This window comes from Stylophora pistillata, chromosome 1, assembly GCF_964205215.1.
Source record: "Stylophora pistillata chromosome 1, jaStyPist1.2, whole genome shotgun sequence".
NCBI lineage: Eukaryota > Metazoa > Cnidaria > Anthozoa > Scleractinia > Pocilloporidae > Stylophora > Stylophora pistillata.
The window spans coordinates 56,575,438-56,599,112 of record NC_142519.1 but is presented as its reverse complement, the minus strand read 5'-3'; the positions used below and the strand labels follow the sequence as shown (position 1 = coordinate 56,599,112).

Sequence of the window (23,675 nt, the reverse complement as noted above, 5' to 3'; positions counted from 1 at the left end):
AAGAATTAGATTCATGACCAGGGGATTGGCATTCATCTGGAGTTTTCACCCATCAGCCTATTTCGTAGTAATCGAGTCATGAAAGGAAAATGTGCCTAAATCCTGAGCAATTTTGTCTCGATCGTGGGGCTAATGTAGTTATTTCTGGAAGACGCAATCATCGCAAACCTGCCGCTGCGGTCGTCGAACTCGATGGAGCATTTGAAAGTGCATCTGTTCGCTTGGTATTCCTTGACTTTCAACGCAGACCTTTCTCGAGCGGTGGTATTTGACACTATATTTGGACCAGTGTTCTGCCTCTTTGATTTTTTCGTTCGGATTCTAGGGCCGGTAAGCAACTAGCCAACTTGCATTGTACCAAGGGGGGTGATGGGATGGGGAGATAGAGTGTTTGGTTGGGGGAGGGGGGGGGGAATCTTGGACGCATCGCGGGAAACTTTGGGCCATTTAACCTTCACCCAGTTTAAGATAGGGACGGACACAGTAGACTAATGGTTGATAAATTCTAGGAGGGTGGCGAAGGAATTAAACAGTATAAGGGACGCTTGGTTAAGCCCTAAATGGAAACGTGACAAACGTAAATGCAAATTGAGGTGCAATTTGAATTTTTCCCTTTTGAATTTGCAGCGCAGGAAATACCGTTTAAAATGCATGTGTTTCGTAAATTTTTCAAAAATTCGTGCATGAAACGTGATCAGGACCTCCCCTCCACTCAGGGCTCCTAGATGTGTTCAATCTTGAAACTGTCCCCCCTCCCCTACATCTTATCCTTTCCTTCCCCCCCTCAATCCTTAATTGTTACACCTCACTGAGGATTTTATGATTCCCAAGCATACAAGGTTCATTTTTTCTACACTGTTTATTTCAGGCATTCCTTTTAGGCGTGATTGGTCTGACTACATCCGTGGTGGTGATTTATTACGCATACTTGTTGCCTGTTATCCGAGAGTACAGCACACCCTGGGTTGCCTTCCATTTAATAACAGCTCACTGGCTTTTGATCAACATTGTTTTTCATTATTTCAAAGTTGCTTTCACATCTCCAGGACTAGCTCCTCAGGTAATTGATATTATTGATTATTAACCTTTTTCACTCCTGAGATCTGATTGTTAATTCTCCCCTCTTGCTATTGCACATTTCCTTATTAATTATCGGTAGTTACAAGAATTTGAGATTAGGTCAAGGTAACAACTTCTATCTAATAAGTTTTGAGTATTAATTCTTGTTACCTGTTTGCTAGACACTTTGTGGATAATTATTACAAGAAGAAGTTACATGAGTTGTTAATCAGTGTTAGAGGACCATAGGGGTCCACCTGTTGATTTAATTTTGTTGATGCTACTCTCTCTCTCTAATTATCAAAGTATTTGTATAAAGTTGGTCTACCATTGAAGACTAGCATTTATGTAGAGTAGTGCCCGGTGTTGTGGTCTATCTTTGTGTAGTGTCTATCAAATTGATGGGGGGTACTGCGTCTTTGAACATTGTATAGAAAGGGCGCAATATAAATAATGAATTCATTCATTCATTCATACCTTAGTTATTATTATAAGTGTTTTGTTGTTTAGTATCACTGAGTATTTTTACAAGTTATGCCGTATTTTGATGAGCCCATAGGGCAAGTCAAAATACAAACAGTGAGTAAAAATACCCAGTGGTACTACACAACAAAATGCATAATAAGAGATTTATTATCCAATGCACTAAATTGTTATTGCAGTGTGGGTGAATTTCATGGATATTTATCTACAGTTCTCTGGAGTACAAATATCGCATGATATTTGTACTCGATTCATGTGTTACTTGTATTCTACACTGTACAGTTGGATAATAAAATTCATTATCCATGCAGGTGAATTTGATTAAGTAACAAAATGTACAAATGACAAAAACTGAAGATGAATATCTTAAGTTACTTCTTTATTTCTATATTTTGTCAGGAAACCAATGTAGAAGATCTGAAAAGTGGGAAATACACCTTATGTAAAAAATGTAAGCCAGAGACCATCATTCATTATTAAACAGCTATCTCAAAGCACAATAAAACTGACATTAGTAGCAGTCATGCTCTTACTCAGGTTGCTACATGTAGGTGTGTTTTGATAAAACTAAAACTACTAAATGCAGTTCTAATATTTCAACTTTGTGTATAATTTTATAAAGTAAATAAAGTAAATGAGTAACCAGAATTTGGTGTTGGACCAAGAGAGTTTCTACCTGATAAGTTCAGTATTCTCATTACCTCTATATGCTGGATGAGTTAACATTGGATATCTTAGGGAGAAGTTATGTGTTAATCACTCCTCAGAGGGTTAAAAGATGCATGTTCTTTTTAACATAAGAATTAGAAATTTTCGTTTGGGAAGAGCAGAGTCTGGCATTCAATATATTAATTCTTTTCTTTAGTTGAGATAATGTAATTTTTTTTACTGGTTTTGATTTAATTTATCATTATAATGTAGGCATTCGAATAAAACCACCAAGATCACACCACTGCTCAATTTGTAAAAGGTGAGTGAAAATGATTCTACCACACTACATGTGTTCAGTCAGTAAGTGTCATCATATTATTGCATAGGGTGCTTTTAAATAAGTGTATTAAAACCGAAGCAAAGTTACAACAGCAGCCACTCAGAGCAAAGGAAAATACCCTAGAGCCAATGAAAACTCAAAGCCAAAGAAGCAAACTGTTTAAAACGCAGAAAATGCTGGAGACTGAATATAAGTTGGATATTAAGTGACTATTTTAGTGAATTAGTTGAGAGGGACTGGCACTAGTTTTCTGGACTAATCACAAAGCAAAATGAAGAAAAACTAATGCAATCTTGAATTACTATAATTATTAGGACTCAATTGAAAATTTGTCTATACCAATAGAGCCACCTTATTTAACCATGGAACCATTTTTTTTCCCTTTATGAAGGTGTGTTTTGAAAATGGATCACCATTGCCGTATCCTTCACAAATGTATTTAATTGATTAATTTTGTAATACAGGCATGATGTTAATCGTAGTTATGGGATGGCACAATTTATGGTGAAATTTAGGATTCTGTGAACATCAGAAGAGTTCAAAGAATGGGGAATTGTGTTTGAGGAAAAAGCCAATTAGGCATGAGAAAACTGGACTACAAACAACAGCAGTAACCAGTGTATGGTCTTTAGGTTTTTTTGGTATGTTCTAAAGTTACTACTGCATCTCTTTAGTACATATCAATAACACAATGATTACAATTATCTTATGCTTCAATTGTAATTATATTTTTCTTACTTGCATACCAAGATTGCATTTTTTCACTTTTTCCTTGACCTTATTTGAAATAAATTAGCCTGGATTAATAATTGTGTTGGCCATTTCAATCACAGATATTTCATATCATTCTGCTTTTTTATGTGTCTTGGGACAATTTATGTCACAGTTACTTCCAGAAATCTTTTCATCAAACACTTTTTCCATGACTTGGTAAGCCCTCTTAAATCTTATGCTGTTATTGATAATAAAGTGTTCCACGGCATGCTTTCTGTTAAGTCTACATGATAGAATTTGATATATGCAGTTACCCTTTGTTAATTTCTAAAGATACACGAGCATTTGTTTTGTGTTTATGAAAGTGTGCAATGTGATTGCTGTATTGAAATCCGGCTGTTATGATGACTTACTCAATGGTGAATCATATGATTTTTTATTACACGACTTGGGAAGTCAGAGGGCCAATAACTAAAATCAACCAATCAAAATTCTCTATTGCCGGCCAATATTCTCTCAGTATTGGACCAGGCACTGTCCCGAATGGTCCCGAATGATACCGCACTTGTGTCCCTTTGAACCTCAGTCGTGTAATAAATCTCTTATTAACCAAGCTTGCTCGGGATCGTACTGGAAGAATATTGGCCCTCGGTCTTTTTTGTACAGACCTCGCTGCGTTCGGTCTGTACTGTCAAGACCTCGGGCCAATATTCTCCCAGTACAGCCCTCACACTTGGTTAATAAAGATATATGTACAAAATATATTTTGCTTGAACAGATGATAATTATTCATGGTGACAAATCAATGTTATACTAGCCATGTGATCAAGAACTTGTCAGTCAGTTCATTCATGGTCTAATGGTATTATGTCGGGAATAGGTTTTCGCCGACAAAGAAGCTCACAATTTCTTGATATTAACAGTTTTAATAGCCCAGCACTCAGCCTAGCTGTCACAATTCTTTTTTTTTTTTCAACTCTCTCCCTCTCTACTCTCACACACTCCCACAACTCGTCTTTTATATCAAAGGACTCAAGGTTCAAACGGGCGAATTTGATGTCTAGCTTTCATCACCGGAAAACAGAAACTTGCATAACGCAACTCGCAGTCACAACAGTATTACGTTTCTCTGCCAATGACATCGCAATGACTTTGTGCTCTCCTTAATCAGTGAATGATATGTTTTTCTTCAGCTCTCTTTTCTTCCTTGATATATAGAATTACAGGCTTGTTTCAAGTTTTAATGTCTCCAATGGGAAAAATGCCACTCTCTTGATGTCAAAACTCATTTTAGATAAGTTACATGTAAGTTATGTAAACTATTAAACATTTCAAAATACAGTCATTACCATTGTCTTTTCCCATTCTCCCACCCCACACCCAAAGGGGTGTAGCCCACTCAGGGGAGGGCTGGGGTGGAAAGCAGAAAGACTCTGGTTGTGGAATTGTCATAACATCAAGGCAGACATTATGTAGGCCTGATAACTGTACTAGCCAATGCTTGACAAGCTGGTGCCCATTATGCAACTCAAACTTGACTGTTAGCACAAGACTTTTGATGTTAGTTTCCAGAAAGCAACTAGTTTGGGCCTCTTAATGTTCTTTTTTGTGCTCAGTTACCAATGATAAACCCTTTAAGAGTGACTGCATTATTTTAACAACTTATTTCTCCTTACAATATCACCCCTGAATCATGAAATGATCACCAACTTGAAGAAGCTCTTGATTGTTTACCAAATTCTCCTTGTCAGCACCTAAGGGAATGTATGAAGAACAGTATGGAGAATGTGCATTTACTGAGACAATGTGGTAAAGGGTTGAATGACACTTCTGAAATGTCTTTTTCTAGCAGTTGTCTACATTCAACTTTTGATCATGCACAACAAGGATTATGTTTCAAGCTGATTGTAACATCTTCACTGTCTAGGCAAAATTGCCTCATCTGGTGGCTGAAAGAAAGAATTGCAGTCTTTCACTGATATTCCCGAAACAAATGAAATAAGGTTAACTTTTTGTGTTACCATCTTTTTCTTCAGCTCAAAAATTTGAACCATAAAGAAGATGGTGCTTCAGAGTCCGAACACAATAGCATTCTGTATGTTTTTATACTTTGCTCTGCTGTTACGCTGGCGCTAGGAGCACTGACTGGATGGCATTGTAATCTTATCGGCCGCGGGGAGACATCTATTGAATGGCATTCTAATAAAGAAGAAGCTAGAATTTACAGGAAACAAGGCTTGGTAAGAAGAGTTTAAAAGTTACAACCACAATTATTACTAACAGTTTCAATTTAGTTTTTTCTATTCTTGGATAATTTTCTGAGTCATACTCTGTACTTCAGAGATGAGAAGGGAGAGAGAAAAATTGAATGATGTAGAGAAAAAAAAAGGACAATTAAGTCTTTAAAGGATGTAGAAAAGTTGCACAGTTGAGTTCCAATACATACGTGAAAATGCCATGGCTTGACATCTTCTTCCCTATATTAAATATTCCTTGTTCCTTTGTAAAGAAATATTCATTGTGAATTGAGTGTAAAAGTTAATTTTGTTTGGAATTCAAATTCCAGGTTTTCAGGAATCCTTATGACTTTGGTGTTTGGAATAACTGGAGAATTCTTCTTGGACTTGTTGAACGAAGGTAAAGTGGACTTATGTGCCCTGTATATTTAACTGCATCTGTTCAATTTACTGGGAAATCAGCAGCTGTTTTGGAAGTGCAACAATAACTGCATTCAAGAATATTAATGCACCAGAAATTCAATCAAGCTTCCTGGTCAATGAAGTTATGTATGACATACAAACCTCTTACTAAATGAGTTTAAGGTCCAAACTGTAAGTTACATGTTCTGACTGAGTTTTTTCTGCTTAGATTCATATGGCCGAAGCATGATGTGTGCAGGCCATAAATGCAAGCAGAAAAAAATTAGGTTCCCTTACTCACTGTACCGGCTGTAAAATAGGTGGTTATTAATATATTTGTTAAATAGAGGGGACGAATTACAGGTCAAACAAAATTTTGAATTTAACAGGCTGTACAGATAAAAAACAGCGAGCTAAATTGACCAATCCCCTGAGTGCATGTACGAACTGAAAGATATGGTATTATAATTTTATAGTTCTGTATGAATTCACTCTTTGACCTTTGTTTCAGGTCATGGCTCAGGGTTCTTCTACCTTCAGTACATCCCCCTTATGGCGATGGACTGATGTGGCCTCCCCCACCTGAGAGTGCAGCGAGGAATAAGGAAAGGAAATTACATATTGTGTGAGGATGTGGGGCAGTGAGGAAGTGCAAATCCCTGTTCTCTCATTAATTTGGATATTCTGCTGAGAGACGTGCAGTTGCATTAAATACAATACTTCTGGTAGCTTTTAAATGATAGGTCGGTCAATAACAAGTGAATTACAAATTCACACAACACTCAAAAGTAATTCAGGAACAACTTACGTCCTACAGGAGACAATTAAAAATGACAGGTAGAACTCTGCATTAGGGATAAAATATTAAAATTAATTTAGTGCTTACTGCAAGCTTTTAAGTGCTTTAAAAGGTGAAAGAGAGAGAAACAAATATTTTAAATAAACATAGAGTGCTTGAAAATCCCAACTGGCAGAAGGCAGACCAGTTGACAACTTACACAGTACAGCCGAGGAATTGGACTCAGGGTGACTGAGAACAAAGCGAATATTGAGCAGAGTGCAAGACTTGAACTTGAGACCATCAGATTACAAGTCCAGCTCCCTAACCACTCGGCCACACTATCTTGTAAAAAGTAGATGTAGACATTCGCAAATTAACAAATAGATTCCTTGTTGCTGTGCATCTCAGTGAGTTTTCAGTAATGTATCACAGATGATGTCAAATGTGGTAAAAAAGTAAAATGTTGTTAATAGTGACATTATGTATGCATCTATCATCTAATAGATCATGAATATAAGAACCAATGAAAATGCATGTACAATTCAGCTTCTTTTATAATGACCTATTTTTCACTTAGAATATCACCTCTTATTTAAACATAAATTAATGTATCATAAAAATATTTTAAGCGTCAGTGGTCTGCTCATTTTGACTGTTGAAGTCTATGGTACCCAGGCATCAGTCAGAGAAAAAAAAAGAGAAATGCAGATGAACCTGTATCTTCCCTTATCGTAGGCAATGGTAGGGGTGACCGCTTGATACAAGTGATGTGGGTAATAATTATCTGTCTTAACTGTCCAAAGAAGAGGGATAGTCTGCATTGCGATGAGTACTAACATTTTTGACCATAGAATAAATTTTATTTGAGAAACAATTCCTAGTTTTATTTTAGTGGTTCTGCCCTAAGTGACACATTTAATACAAGTGGAATACAAAACAAACAGGCCCATGGGACTTAGTCAAGGGTGACCATAACTGCCTTATAGAGGTGAAAATTACAGTACAAAAAGGCAAGCAATTTCAGGGCTTTGACAACTGACTGCTTAATACAGTGCCACTTGATTCAGGTTCGACTGTAATATTACTGACAGTAATTTGATTTTATTACTTCATTGACATATAAAATTTACACAAAAACTAAATACATTTTAATTAATGTAGCTCCATTTTCTGCCTTTAAAAGCACACACAGAACCCACAATTCCTCTATTCGCTCCGACGAAGGGCTAACACTCGAAACGTCAGCTTTTGTAATCATTACGGTGGCCAATTTACCATTTCAACTTTGATGATATGTATATCCAAATTATTTTATAATTACCAGTTTGTTATTGAACCAGATATTGCCAGGATCTTGTAAAGAAATTGGGGAATTCCCTTATTACTGTGAAGAATTGCAAGATGGTCTCAATTTCGACACCTTAATCCAAATGATTGTTATCCAGTCATGAACAACAATAACCTGTTTTTCCCACCTGAATCTTCCTCATGTAATGTACCCCTGCTCATAGATCATAGTGCTCTAGGCTGCAGCCATATTAGCAGCCACGGCAACTACAAATAAATTTTGGGCAGTGTAAGGTACCAATTTTGCAAGCTCTGATTGGCAGTGATGTAGCAAGTTGTACATTTTTACAACTTTGTTATGAGATAATCATTTTTAATGAATGAATTATTAACCTCATGTTTCAATGTTTTCTTCTATAAACCATCCTGCCAATTCTAAGTGGTGTGGTCAACAGTTAAGTATAAATTTAATGATTATTGCCATGAGTGTCTACCTATAATTTGAAGTCACCAAGTGGTGACTTTGAAAGAAGTTGAGCTTGGAGCCCTAAGCTTAAGAAATATCTACTGAATTGATTTCCGCTAGTTTCTCGCTGATTCAAAGTTAGATTACAATTCTTATTAAAGTCTCTTTTATTTGTTACCCAATTTTGCAAAAACCTATTACTTTAATTTATAATTAGCTGAAAATGCTGGACTTAAAATTGATAGTTAAGGTGATGTTTTTAACCCGACTAAACAAATGCATTTTAATTGATTAGTGTTCTTCATCAATGACTCTCTTCACCATTTCCAAAGCCATCTCTCCACTATCTGATGGCACCATGTGACCAGCTTTCATGATGTAGTAAAGCTCTAAGTTCTTGTAAGCTTTGTAAAATGCTGCTGTATCTCTGTCCACCTTACCTGAGGGTGTATAAAGTGGTACTCGACTGGTGTTCAGAAACTCTTGTAAATCATCCCAGTCAAGCTTCTGAATCCACAATTCTGCTCCAAGCGTGTCGCAGATCATGTCTAACTGGCCTTGATAAACAACAACCTTTATGCCATAATTCAAAAGTTTGCTAACATCATCTATGACTGGTTTCATGAAATCTTCAGTTTGGTACACAAAGACTTCACCAGACTGTCCACCCCAGGTGACGTTGGATGGTATTATACCCAGCTTCTTCCTGATGGGGCCATTCATGAGCTCCGTCAGAGGGTCAGTGTAGAGACGACCCACGTGCTGAGCATACAAGCGATCAAGGAAATCATTTCCGAGAGATTGAAACTTTGAAGGAGGTGGGGCATGGTGTATCAGGATATTGTAAACATCAACATCATCTGTTGTTGCTGAAATGATTTGTTCCGTCTGGTCCCAGAGTTCAGTGGCCTTTGAGTATTTACCATCAGCAACAGCTTTAGCAGTAGCCTGGGCAGCTTGATCAACAGATGCCAGATCTTTTCCATCAAGTAGGTTCACAGCATACAGGTAAGGCCCCCAGGTCAACACAGAATCCACAGGTGAAATCCAAGAATCACCCAGAGCAACCCCTCTAAAGTCACATTTAACGCTTCCACTTTGAATAGCTTGGTACAGCGCCACACCAAATGCAGAGGTCATCTTTCCTCCATAGGATTCACAGAAGATGTAAAATGGTATTTGCTGGAAAACAGGTTGTTTTTCCAGGAAGGCTTTAAAAAGAGTGACAAGGTCATTTGCAATACCTGTGGGAAGTGAAAAGGCAAATACAAATGAAAAATTTTAATCCTTTAATGCAAAATTTCATTGCAAGAGATACAATCTGATTGCCTTGAAGGAATAAACTTGTCAGGTAGGTTAAGCTGGGTGAAGGCCTAAGGAGTTAGTCAACATCTAAACTGCATCTTTTGTGCTACTGCTGCTACTGCTACTGCTGCTGCTGGCTTTGCGGGCTAGGATGTTTATAATCTAAACTATTAACATCCTTACCAACCAAAATTTCGTGGATGACTGGTTCAACAAAACCTATGGCCTCAACCTTTTCAAAGAATCAGCTTGTCAAAAACTGCTTGAGCTGGCCACAACAAACCAACACTTCCAATTTGATGGTCAGTTATTTGAACAATTTGATGATGAAAATAAACTTTTCATAAACTAAAACAGTCTTTTCTGTTTAACAAATAGACTCCATTATGCAGTAATAGACAGCAAATGATGTCAAAATGTAGTAAAAAATTTAAAAAGTTGCACTTGAGATGCAGTTGAGTTTGTCACTGATATTGTTGCCACAATTATTTTGATTTCTTCTGTGATTTAACAATTGGTTCATACGTCAGTGTGCGTTCATCGAGATATGAAACACACGGGAAGTTTGGAGAGCATGAAAGATGCGCAAGAGTAGCTCGAGGTGTAGCCAAGAGCAACTCTTGCCTAGCTTCTTGAGTGCCCTCCAAGCTTCCCAAGTGCTTCATATATTGATGAATGCACAGCTGACATATGAACCAATTATTTTGTAACATTTTCAATGCTGTACTTTGTGTATAAAGGGCAGAAATTCCCCTCTCCTACACTTCAATACATTGTTTATTATTTTTGTTTCAGGAAAGTATTTCCCCATGCTTCAATGATCTTGTCTCCGATTGGTAAAAAACTGACAGGTGAATTCATGTGTGGAAATGAAGTTAGAGTTCCGAAACGAGATGAAACCGTTGATTGTTTTGTTTTCCCTTTCTCTAAGTTCTTTCTTGGGAGTTAAAAAATCCATTCCCGAAGGAAAAGTAGGCAGATCTTCATTGGCTTGTTTGCTTGTTGCCATGTCTAGTTTAACTTTTCTGTGGAAGTTTTTCCTATTTTTTAATGAAACATGCTGAAGTCACTCCCGACAAAATTTTTTTTTCATGAGGCATTTGTTTGCTGACATCACCCAGCATGCACAAAAGAAAAAACTGAAGTACACTCGCACTATTGAATTCGATTGCAAGAATTTACAAGCTATGTTACAATTTCTACTGAACAGACCCACTGTAACATGTGAACTATTCATTTTACAAGATAAAAAAGGAAAATGCTGTTAACCCTTTAACTCCCAGAAGTGATAAACATAGAACTTCTCCCTGTAATGCTCCAGACATTATTCAACAAAGGGGTAATGAGAATACTTAATTGAACTTATCAGGTAGAAGTTGTTCTCTTGATCTTGCACCAAATTCTTATAACTTATTTACAGGGAGAGGGGAGAATAATTGTTGATTGGATCTTGGGATTTAAAGGTTTTAATGGCTATGTGATCTATGCATAGATCATAAGCAAGAACAAATAAAAATGCATGTATAACGATTCAGCTTATCTGACCAAGTATAAATATAAAATGGAAAAACCGTGAAAATAATTCCTTACTTCATTACTAGCCTGAGCCAATCTTTACTTCAGAGACCCTTCTACTAAACTAATGAAAAAGTCTGCCCTCGCTATCTAAAGGTCAGCACCGACAAATAACAAAATAAAGTTAACTAATCACACCCCCCCCGCCCCCCCATAAAAGTGAAAATATCACCATGAAGGGACGAAATTGAAACTGTTCCAAACTCGTGACTTCACTGGGATATTTAATTTGTCTGAAGGTGTGTTAGGAACAACTTGGTTCTAGTTCTACGGCTCAGCTATTTTAATTGAAGAAACTGATCTACAAGTGTGATCTCCGAGCTTTCCAGTTTTAAACAGACCGATGAGGTGTAGAGCTATCGTGTAATAATAGCATGCAACTAATGTAGTCGTAGAAACTTACCGGTCACATTCGTAGTGTAAGCACTTGGGTCGGTGACATAACTATACCCTGAGCCAACAGGATTATCAACGAATAAAACATTTGCTACCTGAATCCAGGTGGTGTTGCGAGGTTTAAGCTCCACCGTGAGAGGACCTAGCTCCGCGAAATTTCCAAACCCTGTCGAGGAACCGCCAGGTCCTCCTTGAAGCCACATGATGAGTGGCTTGTTTGCCCGTTCAGAAGGATTGCTAGTCTGTGCTCCGTAGAGCCACCAAAACATGTGCGCATTTTCTCGTACTTCCACGTAATTCCAAGCTTCGGACGGAATGTCTTGAAAAGAAGATTTTGCAGTAGAACGAACACCCCAAGCGCACATCAACGTCAAAGCTATCACAGCGGAAATTCTGCCGCAGTCCGCCATGTTTACGATGCCGAAACAAATAATTCGTTACCAGCACTAACGCGTTATTTAAAGAGGCTAAAGTCACGCAATATTTCTTACGTGGCTCCCCTCCCCACTCCCCCACATACCCAACCTAAACACATTCAATGAATGTTGAAGCACACCTCGAGTTAGTTATCGATGAGGAAAGGTCGAAAAAGAATAGGAAAATAAAAACCTAGTTATCTGACTCCAGTTGAAGTAGAGAAGTTATAACAAAAAAAAAAAACAGGCAAAAAGTAATTTCCCTGAACACACCTTTATTTCTTCAAACATAACAGAACAAAGAGAATTATCAAAAATGTCTGTCACAGGGATGTTTTTCTAATTCAGTGATTCTTCCAAGTGTCTGTATCATACAAGAACTAGTCAATGACATTTCATAGACTTTTAGGTTTTGGCATTTTATGCAGTGAGCACAAAGACAAATGTTACAGAAGAGCAATCAGATCACCATGGAAATTACATTCAGAGAATGAAGAAGGTTCACCTATTTCAACAACATGATAACACACTCAGACTGTATCCTCATAAATACAAAACTGAAAAATACAGCCTAATAATTTCCAATCCATATGGTGATAAAACTGAACAATCATTCATATGTCAATGTCTTGTCACCTTTTATTATTATTTTCTATAAAGCTGTTTAATTTGTTAGAGACACCAAAGCTTCAACCACATCCCCTTTGTGTTCTCTTAAACTTCTTTCTGCAGCAGCTCTTGGAATTTCCATTTCCTCAACCTAGTAATAAAAGGAACTTCAGTTGAGATTAAGGTGTTCTCCTGCTAACAATATTTTCTTTACCATTTCACCCAAAGAACAAAGGAAATGATCCTCGACTTAAGAAGCTCTGGATTGTAAAACAAATTCTCTTTGTCAGCACCTTAGGAAATGTGCAGAGAACAGTACAGTGTATGGAGAATAAACATTAGCAAGGCTGTGGTCTAGCAGTGCCCGGTGGCGTTCAGCACCTTACTTTTGCTCTAGCGCAAATGAGGAATTTTAGTTTTTTCATAAAAAGCCTAATAATACTGGGCACCCTGGATTTCACAGTTTCAGAGCACTGGGCTCCATTCAATTTTCCTTAAAGCACAGCCTTGATTAGAGTGTAAGGGGTTAATAAAAAACCTTATGGAATAGGTTTTTCACAATATCACACAGCTTTGGCTTGCCATCTCTCTGGGGTTACTGATGGATTACAGTTGTATACACTTTTAGCAGCTTTAACTGAAGCAAAGGCAAATTTAATCATAAGTCAGAGCAGTAACATGTTGTCCAAGCTAAATTCGAGGGTTCACATAACTCACAATCAAGTCCACATCTTCCTTTTTTATGACAATCCTTGCAAGTTCCTTCTCTCTAGAAGCAAAAAAAAAAAAAAAAATAACATGTGAAACACAATGTAGTTTACTGCATGATATTTTATTGACCCCTACGCGAGATCTGGCAAGGATGAGGAAAAGTGACATTTAGTTATTATGAAGTCAAACTAAATAATATGCTGGCCCTCAATCCTATAATTAACTCAAACACCAGCTTCTGGAAATCTGTAATATTCTAGAAAATCCCAAAAAATTGAACATACTGGACACACTAACTCAGAATCACAAGAAGATAAAGAATAAACAGGATTTGAACAACACAGCTGCCAAGCATCTGTGTATGTGTAAATGTTGTTATAGCTTGGTAGGGTGCTTTCAGGCTTAGGGAGCCAAGTTGTCTAACAAGAATTATAAACAACCACACAAGGCATGGAATTTAAAAAGCATATAACTTTTTAGAGAAAACTCAAAACAAAATCAGAAGTACGGTATACCTGTATGTAAATTAGCATTGTGTTCAAAAAGTCTTAAGTTTTTCTTTTCCTTACTCCAGGTTCAATTTCTAGATATCTAGTATGAAAATTTCAATTTCTTTGCATATTTTGCATGACAGGGGTTGTATCTTATGTTTCGTTCAGCAATTATGGGCAAAAAATTTGTGTATGGCCAGCCCAATTTGATCCCAGTGCACAGGCCCAAACTTTGACCACTGTGTTCAGGAAAACAAAGATCTTCGAGCCAAACATCTCATTTTCACTTTTCCTTTTAGTTTTTTTTCTTAAATCTATCTAGGAAATTTAGCAAGTTATTAATATAAGGGCACTGGGAGGTTCAAGGTGTTTAAAGAGAGGTGGCATTCATCTCGCATTCATCATTCAAAGCTATCTCGGCTCTCCTTTCTAATCACAATCATGTATAATGGCTGATAGTTTCTAAAGAAACTGTTTGGGGCTGCGTTGGTGGGGGTAGCAGAATAATTTGGATCTATCAACAAAGTTGAAATGGAAAATTGGCCACCGCAACGATTACAAAAGCTGACGTTTCGAGCGTTGTCCCTTTGTTGGAGCAAATAGAGGAATTGTGGGTTGTGTGTGCTTTTAAAGGCAGAAAATGGAGCTACGTTATCGGTGGGAACATGGCAACGAGAAAAACACGAATAAATTAGTGAAATGAAAAGCGTTCGTTGATCCCTGTGGGATTTAGACTGCCGGTAGACTGCTGGTTTGTCTAAATCCCACAGGGATCAACGAACGCTTTTCATTCCACTAATTTATTTGTGTTTTTCTCGTTGCCATGTTCCACCAATAATGTAGCTCCATTTTCTGCCTTTAAAAGCACACACAACCCACAATTCCTCTATTCGCTCCGACAAAGGGCTAACGCTCGAAACGTCAGCTTTTGTAATCGTTACAGTGGCCAATTTACCATTTCAACTTTGTTCATATATCCAAATTCTGTATAATGTTCCATATGGCTGGCTGATGAGGTTCATTTCTTAATAGTCTATCCTTGAATTATTCAACTTTCCTGTCAGAAAATTAAGTTTATGGCTTAGCTCTTCAACTTCCAGAAGTGACTAACATGTAACTTCTCCCAATAATATCCACTTATCGGTTGGCAAACAGTTTATGAGAACACCCAAACTTATCAGGCAGAAGTTGTTGTTTTAATTCATCACCAAATTCTCAAGACTAAGTTACAAGGAAATTTGCAGCAGTGAGAGGGGAGAATGAACAATCAGGTCCCAGTTGTTCAAAGGATGGATAACGCTATACACTGGATAAATCTCTATCTGGTGGATAGCGCAGTACGTTTTGGTAACACTTATCTGCTGGATAGCGATTTATCTGTTGGATAGCGTTATCCGCCCTTTGAACAACCGGAGCCTGATCTCAGGAGTTATAGGGCTAATATTCTATTCTTGGATTATTCCAATTTCCTGTGGGGTGTACGTGAATGTTATAAACACAAAGAAAGCATAGTCGTTTTTGTTATAAATTCGATTTAATCCACTCAAAACTATTATGCAAAAAACCTGACGAGTCAAATCACACGCTTCTACCATGTACACTTAATTCGACATTCTATAATAACCAGTAAATCAAGTTGTGAATCAAGTTCTTGCCATCTGCGTTCTATACAAACAAAATGAAAAGCATGTCTACTTCGCAGGGCTCGACACTAACAGTAGCCCACTAGCCACAGACTAGTAGAAATTCAGTTTTGGCTAGTGGTTTTCAATTTCCACTGGCCAGTTTGGCTAGTAAACAGACTGAAATTGTTGTAAGATCTAAAAACATCTTAGAAGATGTCACTAGCCACTTGGCTAGTAAGTTGAAAAGTTAGTGTCAAGCCCTGCTTAGATTACAAGTCATAACAGATAGGCATGAATGTCTCTGACAGTGAACTCTGGATTCTGGTTCACTCACCTTTGTAACTTGGCAGCTTTTTCTTCAGAATATCTTCCCTCCACTAGACTTATGGCCTAAAAGTGGAAAACAAAACACAAACACACAAAAAAGATGCATCATTCAATGCAGGGCTCGACAATAACTTTTCAACTTACTAGCCAAGTGACTAGTAACATCTTCTAAGATGTTTTTAGATGTTACGACAATTTCAGTTTGTTTACTAGCCAAACTGGCTAATGAAAATCAAAAACCATGAATCAAAACCGATTTTCTACTCGACTAAGTCTAATAATAAATAATAATAATAATAATAATCTTTATTTAACACGGAAGAAACACTTAGCTGAAGCTAGTTTACAGGTTCTCCACAAAGAAATAACTGAAACAAATAATTCAAATTGAACATAACATTATTAAGAATCGCACCTGGCCGAAGGCAAACCAGTTGGCTATTTACAAGCATGGCTGAGGATTTGAACTCAGAGCTACCGTGAAACAAATCCAGATAGTTGTCAGGGTGGGACTGGAACCCGCGAGCAGCAGATTGCGAGTCCGACGCGCTGACCACTCTGCCACACTGCCTTGAAACTGTCTGTGGCTATTTGGCTACCATTAGTGTTGAGCTCTGCGATGTATTGACACAACAGCACTGATACTCAACTGAACTACCATTCAGAGACAGCTGAATGAAGCTGTGTCTCAAGGCAATTGACCACAGCAAAACTCGACAAAATCTAATGCATGTAGAGCCACTCTAAACCACATGCATTGCATCATTGCATGCTATGTGACTGGCAAGGTCTACACTAAATAAGCAATGGAGATCGAAGAATGCTTCAGTCACTAGTAACTACGTACGCAGAATTCTGCCTCTAAAGTCACTCGTAACTACGTACGCAGAATTCTGCTGCTAAATTTTGATGTCTACGGCTATTTTTCGCTACAAATTCTCAGTGTGTTAAGCAAAATATCAGTCAAGCTGTGAACTGCCCGCTACGATATAAAAAACTGACCAAATAAGACTTGTAATTTGAAAAGTAAAATCAGGATCTTGAAAATGCAACCAAATGCATAATTTCACTTTTGATCTTTAGTATTCTAGTTTAAAAAAAAAGCACAGTACTTACATTTTCTATGTCCGTTGTACTTATTTCTTTCTCTTCAGCATAATCTGTTACTCTCTCAAGGTCTGCAGACGTTTGTAAATCATGTCTTTTCGGCAAAGGTTGCTGAGAGTTTTCCGCCATCTTGGAAATGTGCTCGAGTTGTCATGCGGACTGTGAATAAATTTCCTACAGCAGGGAGGAGTGACTAAGACATAGCGCTGAAATCGTAACGAATAAAAGAAGGTTTCGACTTTTGAAGTTTACATAAAAAATACACATTTATTCGAAAGGTATAAATAAGAAGCGTCTACCTACTTAAGTTCATTCTGCGTCCTACTCAAAAAAGTTTGTCAGAAAATTAAAAAAAAAGAAGTGTTCGTTTTACCCCTACCCCTCCCCACCCTATTACCCAGACCTCTCTCGAGCGAATTTTACTCATCACCAGTCTCAACCCGTACTTAGACTGAAACGAAAATTAAATGGCTTCGATCACTTACATGCTCGTTGCTTTTCAGCTATCCATTCAAGCTGCGAAATCAGAACCACTGATACCAGATGAAGCCTGGGATTATGTGGAGGTCAGACCAAATGCTCACATGTTTTGGTGGTTTTATGGGGCCCAGGTGAAAGATCCTGCCCAAAGATTTCAGAAACCTCTGTTAATGTGGCTGCAGGGAGGTCCCGGGGCTTCCTCCACAGGGTACGGAAATTTCGCAGAGATCGGTCCCCTGGACGTCGGTCTCGAGTCGCGCAACACAACGTGGATAAGAGAAGCCAACATCGTTTTTGTGGATAATCCTGTAGGTTGTGGATATAGTTATGTCAAAGATCCATCGGCCCTCACCAGGAATATCTCAGGTTGGTAGGGGACCTTTGTTTTGAATTTGTTGAACACGTAGCTCAGTTTTGGGTTGGGCAAGGTTAGGCAAGCTGTGGCCCAGAATTTCCACACTGGTAAAGCCTATACTGTTTTCAGTAGGATGTGGAAGTGACTTGTAAATTGCTATAATGCAACCCCTCAGCCCCTCCCCCTTTCCCCTTCCCCCCTTTCCCCTTCCCCTCCCCCCTTTCCCCTCCCCCTTTCCCCTCTCCCCTTTCCCCTCCCCCCTTTCCCCTCCCCCTTTCCCCTCCCCCTTTCCCCTCTCCCCTTCCCCTCTCCCTTTCTCCTCCCCTTTTCCCCCCCTTTCCCCTCCTCCCTTTCCCCTCCCCCTTTCCCCTCCCCCTTTCTCCTCCCCCCTTTCCCCTCCCCTTTCCCTTCTCCCCTTTCAATTAAATTAAAGCTGTTTAAATTTTTAAAAAAACTTGAGAAGTACGCAAAATTAACCAGCTGATTACCTAGTACATAAAGTAATGGATAAAAGGGGAGAGAGTGTGGATGGAAACAAATCTTTTTGATTGAGACAGCTGGAATTTGGCAAAAGCAAAGCCTTGTTAGTTCAGGTTATGAAGAGCCCCAGATTGCCAAGCAGGAGTTGGGGGGGGGTTCTAACCCCAGACTAAGGGTCTTAAAAATTATTGAGGAGAATGTGCTGCCTTTGTAGTGATATCTGCAAATGGTTAGACTTTCTAGTCTTCTTTCCTGCCTCTAAAATCTGTACTGATTAGTGGGGGATGTTAAAGAACCTACACACTTCTAACAACAAGTAGTAAGGGAACCTATATCTCTGTGTTTTGGTCTTGCCTTGAGATTGTTTATACAAGCCCCCTTTTAAACCAGCTTTAATAAAGTAAGTTAACCTCAGGGCCAGTCTGTTAAAATATTGCAAATGCAAGGTTCCCAGCTTTGCACAAAGCTCCATATATATTGGTTCAATAATTTGGAATACTGTTATTTGAGAGGAATGAATCCTTATTATTTGTCTTTTTAGAAATTACAGCTGACTTGGTCACCTTCTTCAAAGCTTTTCTGCTTAAGTTCCCAATTTTCCAGAAGATACCATTTTTCATTGCTGGTGAGTCATATGGTGGTAAAATGGCTGCTGCATTTGGTAAGGCCCTATATATCTTGATTAATGAAAAGAAGATTCAGTGTAAACTTAATGGGCTTGCTCTTGGAGACTCCTTGATCTCTTTTGAAGACACAGTTCTCTCTTATGGACTCTATCTGTTTTCCTTTTCACTGCTGGATGGTAAAGACTACAATAATGTCCAAGAATTGGCCACGGAAACTTCTAGTGCTGCCAGTAAAGGAGATTTTAAGACAGCTATGGATTTAAGCGACAAGGGAAACAAACTCATCGCTAATGTAACAGACAATGTTGATGTTTATTATGTATTGCGTCATAATGTATTAGATTCTGTCTCCGCACAATCCCATAACTGCAAGAATACTTTCAGGCTGTCACATGATCAAATGTTTGTACAATATGTAATAAGAGCACACGATGACCCTCTCTTTGAGCTCATGAATGGGCCAATCAGGAAGAAGCTTGGTATTATACCAGAAAATGTCACATGGGGTGGTCAATCAGATTTGGTGGCAATCAGTCAACGCAATGACATCCCATCATCAGTGTTATCAGATGTGGGCGAACTTGTTAGGGGAGGGGTGAAAGTGATTGTGTATGAAGGTCAGCTTGATATGATTTGTGGAACTGTGGGCGCAGAATTGTGGATTTCAAAACTTCAGTGGGATGGCATGCCAGAATTTTTGAAGGCATCCAGGAAACCATTGTATGCACCATCAAAATTGGAAAAGAGGGAAACTGGAGCTTTCTTGAAGAGCTACAAAAACTTTGGCCTTTACTATATTCTCAATGCTGGTCATATGGTTCCGATAGATGCCCCTGAAATGGCTTTAGAAATGATAAAAAATGTCCTTAACTAAAGTTTTTTCACCAAATGGCAAGAGTATCCTGTATTTTTGCAGAAATTACTTCATATTTTCTTGGAAGACTTTGACCTAAAATAGTCATGAAACTTAATTTAAATGTTTTGAAGCTTAAAAATACTGTATTTACCCGCGTATATAGGCCGCACTTTTTTGACGAAAAACCACCTTGAAAGTTTGCATTGCGGCCTTTACGTGGGTACAAGAGTTCAGAGCTCATTAATATGCAAAGTTTCCCAACACAATAATCAACAAACTTCCTCCGTTATTCACAATTTTATTCAACGCATTGTACGAGCTTACGTTAAATTAGTCCATATCTTCCAAGAATTTGGCTTCTCTCGGCTGTAATAAGTTTGTCCCGCTTCCGAACATTGTTTCGTATTTAAGACGTCCACTTGTAATTTGCATGGAATAGCCGTTCCTCCTCGAGGACCTTGTGAGTGAACCCTCTTTCCAGTCACTTGGCAAGAAATCTCCCTACCGTTCTCAATAAAATAACAAGCAATACGGCTGAATTCTGCCGACAGGTGTCCCACGAGTTTATTTCCAGTTGAATCGGTTTCATAAATTGTGGATTTCCAGGTGTTTCCATATACATGATATCCTCGTATTTCACTTTTCATTTCATAGTTGCAAGTAGTTCCACCCATTTTCTGGTTACTTTTGGCCCGTACGACAGCTGAATCTTTGAATCACAAACAACGCGAGCGATATCCTCGATAACATTTGCTCTATTCGCTTTGCATAGAGAAGGGGTTCATTTTTTTTTTAATACAACTAGCCCAGTATGTAACCATGTTAACCCGCCTGTTGCACGCTGTCAAAGAATGAAAACAGGCAAATCACTCTCATTTTCTAAGAAATCACGAAGCCGAAAGGAGCAACGAGACTATCGTATTCATCACGTTTTAAACTCGCTGTCATTATTTGCGCTTTAGAGAAGGAAAACCGAAAAGCTGCACGCCAACATGAAGTGGACGAGAAGAACGTACGAAGATGGAAGCATGTAAATATTTTCGGCGAACGTTTCCACTCAAGAAGACGGTTTTCTTTCTTAGAGATGGTGTTTTGTTGTCGAATGAGAAATTAAAAAAGGAAAGAGTTTTCTCAACTTTTTGGCTTGATTGTGCTTTGTCACTGGAAAATTTTTTTTTTCTCTGAGATCAGGTCAATAGTTCATAGTGCGGCCTATACGCGGGTAAATGCGGTAGACTTCGATGTTGTTAAAAAACATTTTTCACTTTTTTTTCGAAAATATGTACACAAAGGGAGAGTTTTTATTAGGGATATCAGATTTGAGCCCTTACAGAAGTATGTAAATTTAACTTCCAAAACTATTAACTGATTTATGGATTTTGAGAAGGTTTTCAGTTATTTTGTTCTTTTAGAAATGCTTAGATGAAATATTAACAAAGATTTAGTAATACATAGACAGGTAAAAACGAACGATATAATATCCCGACGTTTCGGCGACTTCATGACGCCATTATCAAGGGTACGAATGAAAATAAAATTCACAATTAGTTGTAACTCTTGAACTCGCATTTGTTAATTTTATTTTCATTCGTCGCCGAAACGTCGGCTTAGATGAAAGTGGAAACTAATCTTCCAAAAATTTCCTTATGAAAAGTTTGAACTGATTTTTACAACCTCATAGCCAGTCTAAGGGTATTGATTAAGGGATTTGCAATGGTAGGTAGTAAGGTAGTATTATGTTGTTCCACGCTTAATTAAAACCATTTATCAGATTTTTTTAACTAGCAGAATAGGGAAAAGAGAAGTTTGCCCTGCTTGTTACGTTCATTGAGTGGTCTTCCAACTTTGTCGCAATACTGAGGCCGTTGAATTTACCCTTAATTGAGTGCTTCACATTTTCTTTGTGAACTCAGCTATCGATGACTTTAGATTGTTGTTAAATGTGATCCAGAATTTTTTGTTTTATTTTACTTTAAAGGCAGAAATTTGTAAGACTTGTAGAAGTTATTTTAGAAAGTAAATTAGTGACGATTGCGAGGAAACTTGTTAACGGACATAATTTAAGCGCGCAATAACATGTAATGTATGTGCGTTTGAACTTCATCTGCATGATCGTGTGTCAAGACATTAACGGGTTTACTATGACAAAAATAATAGTCGGAAATTTTCTTTATGTAAAGATGACGTAGGTTGAGATACTCTGTTGTTAGTGGAAGGGCGAAGTGTCACCAAAGCGGTTTTGGAGTGATTCCTCAAGGTGCCGGCTTAAGACCCACGATAGAAGATAGAAACTTCTACTTGGAGGAGCAAATTGTCTCGTGTAATTTTTAAAGCCAAGTAGAAACGTTTTAGAACAAAATCATTCCGTAATAAAGTCTGCTCTAATTAACAGACACTAATACCGAGTGAATTATTCATTAATCGAACAAAGCCGATGCATTTGAATTTGCTCACTTTCACGTTAGTATACTTCCATTCTTGAAACAAATGACTGTAAAGAGAAATGTCCTTAACGATCAAGTAACTTTTGACGACAAAAAAATCGTAATTTCATCATGCTGTACGAAACATTTCGTGGTTTGTTTTCTTCAACCAGTGCGCTTTTTTATTTGGCATTTTTGTCAAATATAAAACATTCGCTAACCTTTCCATAGGCCTGTTGTGTTCTGTGTTTTGTGGAAACAAAAACTCTCCAAGCGGCAAAATTTTAAAATCAACATGGCTGACACGAACACCGCTAAGTAAAATAATTATAATCGCCATGTCAATCTGTCACCATGGCATCTAACGGGGTGCGTAAATAGCGTTAATAATTCAGCGTTTTTGGGCCATTTCAAGTTTGATACACCTGCAAACGCCAGAGGCGAAGTTCTTTTCGAGATCGATACGAAAACTTGCAGCAGCACGGACTTAAAATAATGCTTCTACTACTTTACTTTGTGGCAATTTCGTATATATGTGAGGTAAGATGTGTTCTATTTTTTTTATAACGATTAAATATTCCTGTTGATCTTTAAGGACCGCGCTGGCGAAATTGTTTTCTTTTAAAATCCTCTAGTATGCTAGGCAGTAAATGCGCTCGTATCAGCATTTCAACATTTTCTCGGCAATTCGCTTCTAGGACTCTGGCATAACGTAGAGGTCTGCGCATTGATGTTTTACTTTCTGTAGAGTGTCATTATCACAGACTTAGGTTAGCTGAAATTTTCGGTTAGATTATCAGTAGTGGCAAATATTAGGATAACATGTTCGAAGCTCTCACCGCCTTGAAAAATTAATACTAAACTTCTTATAACAGTTTACCACACTCCGTCTCAAAATTGTTAGAGAATAAAATTTCTGGGGTTCCTGCTTGCAGCTCATATGAGTATATCGTTAAAGAAAAAAGAGAAAAACTGAGGTTCTCAATTAAGTTCAAAGTGAATATAAGAACTAACCTGTTCCTAAAAACGGTTCTGTTAATCTTATGCGACAGATGCACTTAAACTTGACAAAGTCGAATTTTTAGATATTGTTTAGCTCAGGTTAAGAAGCTGTCAATAGAAGATCGCCTTGTATTGGAAAGATTGGCGTCACATTTACCAGCCAGATCGGATCACAAAATTTTATTGTGAAAATAGCTTTTTTGACGAAAAGGTTGAAGTATTATCAATTTTTCGCAGTTGCTCGTGAGTGTGATACGTTTATTGTTTTTTTTTGCTGACCTTAATATTTCAAGACAAACCATTCTGTGTAGGTGCTTAGTAAAAGAAAGTGTCCTTAGAAATTAGCTGTTGTGAGATATCACTTTTTTACTGTGAAACTATTTTTCCTCTGGTTTTCGTTGTTCCTCTGTTTCCGGCGAAAATGGGAAAAAAGGGAATTTATTTCGATTTCGCTCAAGTTATTTAAAAACT

At 37.9% G+C, this 23,675-nt stretch overlaps 4 protein-coding genes across 5 annotated transcripts in view; 2 read left to right on the top strand and 2 right to left on the bottom strand.

The window, feature by feature from the left end:
* Positions 1-7,541, top strand: part of LOC111331123 (palmitoyltransferase ZDHHC16) — a 7,597-nt gene extending 56 nt beyond the window's left edge. Inside the window, exons 1-10 of one of the 2 annotated variants that reach the window (XM_022936175.2) lie at positions 1-330; positions 869-1,060; positions 1,942-1,993; positions 2,464-2,512; positions 2,925-2,953; positions 3,330-3,463; positions 4,466-4,552; positions 5,284-5,487; positions 5,814-5,884; positions 6,398-7,541. The exon at positions 1-330 is cut by the window's left edge and continues 55 nt beyond it. In XM_022936175.2, the coding sequence (XP_022791910.2) occupies positions 193-330; positions 869-1,060; positions 1,942-1,993; positions 2,464-2,512; positions 2,925-2,953; positions 3,330-3,463; positions 4,466-4,552; positions 5,284-5,487; positions 5,814-5,884; positions 6,398-6,515 (1,074 nt within the window). In that variant the 5' untranslated portion in view covers positions 1-192 and the 3' untranslated portion in view covers positions 6,516-7,541. The remainder of the gene's footprint in view (positions 331-868; positions 1,061-1,941; positions 1,994-2,463; positions 2,513-2,924; positions 2,954-3,329; positions 3,464-4,465; positions 4,553-5,283; positions 5,488-5,813; positions 5,885-6,397) is intronic. The other variant, XM_088724838.1, reaches the window with a different exon arrangement.
* Positions 7,542-7,752: 211 nt separating this feature from the next.
* Positions 7,753-12,123, bottom strand: LOC111331122 (retinoid-inducible serine carboxypeptidase). Its single transcript, XM_022936174.2, has 2 exons — positions 11,704-12,123; positions 7,753-9,664 (listed from the first exon to the last, which is right to left on the bottom strand). Exons 1-2 carry the CDS (start codon positions 12,104-12,106, stop codon positions 8,712-8,714), a joined length of 1,356 nt encoding a protein of 451 aa, XP_022791909.2. The 5' UTR covers positions 12,107-12,123; the 3' UTR covers positions 7,753-8,711.
* A 244-nt stretch (positions 12,124-12,367) lies between these two features.
* LOC111331101 (huntingtin-interacting protein K) lies at positions 12,368-17,154 on the bottom strand. Its single transcript, XM_022936133.2, has 4 exons — positions 16,992-17,154; positions 15,883-15,938; positions 13,439-13,490; positions 12,368-12,872 (listed from the first exon to the last, which is right to left on the bottom strand). Exons 1-4 carry the CDS (start codon positions 17,109-17,111, stop codon positions 12,777-12,779), a joined length of 324 nt encoding a protein of 107 aa, XP_022791868.2. The 5' UTR covers positions 17,112-17,154; the 3' UTR covers positions 12,368-12,776.
* Positions 17,155-17,427: 273 nt separating this feature from the next.
* LOC111331110 (retinoid-inducible serine carboxypeptidase) lies at positions 17,428-22,178 on the top strand. The gene is made up of 2 exons (XM_022936151.2): positions 17,428-17,828; positions 18,839-22,178. The coding sequence occupies exons 1-2, from the start codon at positions 17,450-17,452 to the stop codon at positions 19,795-19,797; spliced, it is 1,338 nt and encodes a 445-aa protein (XP_022791886.2). The 5' UTR covers positions 17,428-17,449; the 3' UTR covers positions 19,798-22,178.
* The last annotated feature ends 1,497 nt before the right edge of the window (positions 22,179-23,675 follow it).

Bases quoted from the DNA above. Each gene is read 5' to 3' on its own strand.
- LOC111331122 (XM_022936174.2), bottom strand. From the start codon at position 12,106: ATGGCGGACTGCGGCAGAATTTCCGCTGTGATAGCTTTGACGTTGATG. The intron at 9,665-11,703 runs GTAAGTTTCTAC...CACTTCCCACAG, and splicing joins TTACACTACGAATGTGACCG to GTATTGCAAATGACCTTGTC.
- LOC111331110 (XM_022936151.2), top strand. From the start codon at position 17,450: ATGGCTTCGATCACTTACATGCTCGTTGCTTTTCAGCTATCCATTCAA. The intron at 17,829-18,838 runs GTTGGTAGGGGA...TTGTCTTTTTAG, and splicing joins CCTCACCAGGAATATCTCAG to AAATTACAGCTGACTTGGTC.
- LOC111331101 (XM_022936133.2), bottom strand. From the start codon at position 17,111: ATGGCGGAAAACTCTCAGCAACCTTTGCCGAAAAGACATGATTTACAA. The intron at 15,939-16,991 runs GTAAGTACTGTG...TTCCACTTTTAG, and splicing joins GTACAACGGACATAGAAAAT to GCCATAAGTCTAGTGGAGGG. The intron at 13,491-15,882 runs GTGAGTGAACCA...TTTTGCTTCTAG, and splicing joins AAAGCTGCCAAGTTACAAAG to AGAGAAGGAACTTGCAAGGA.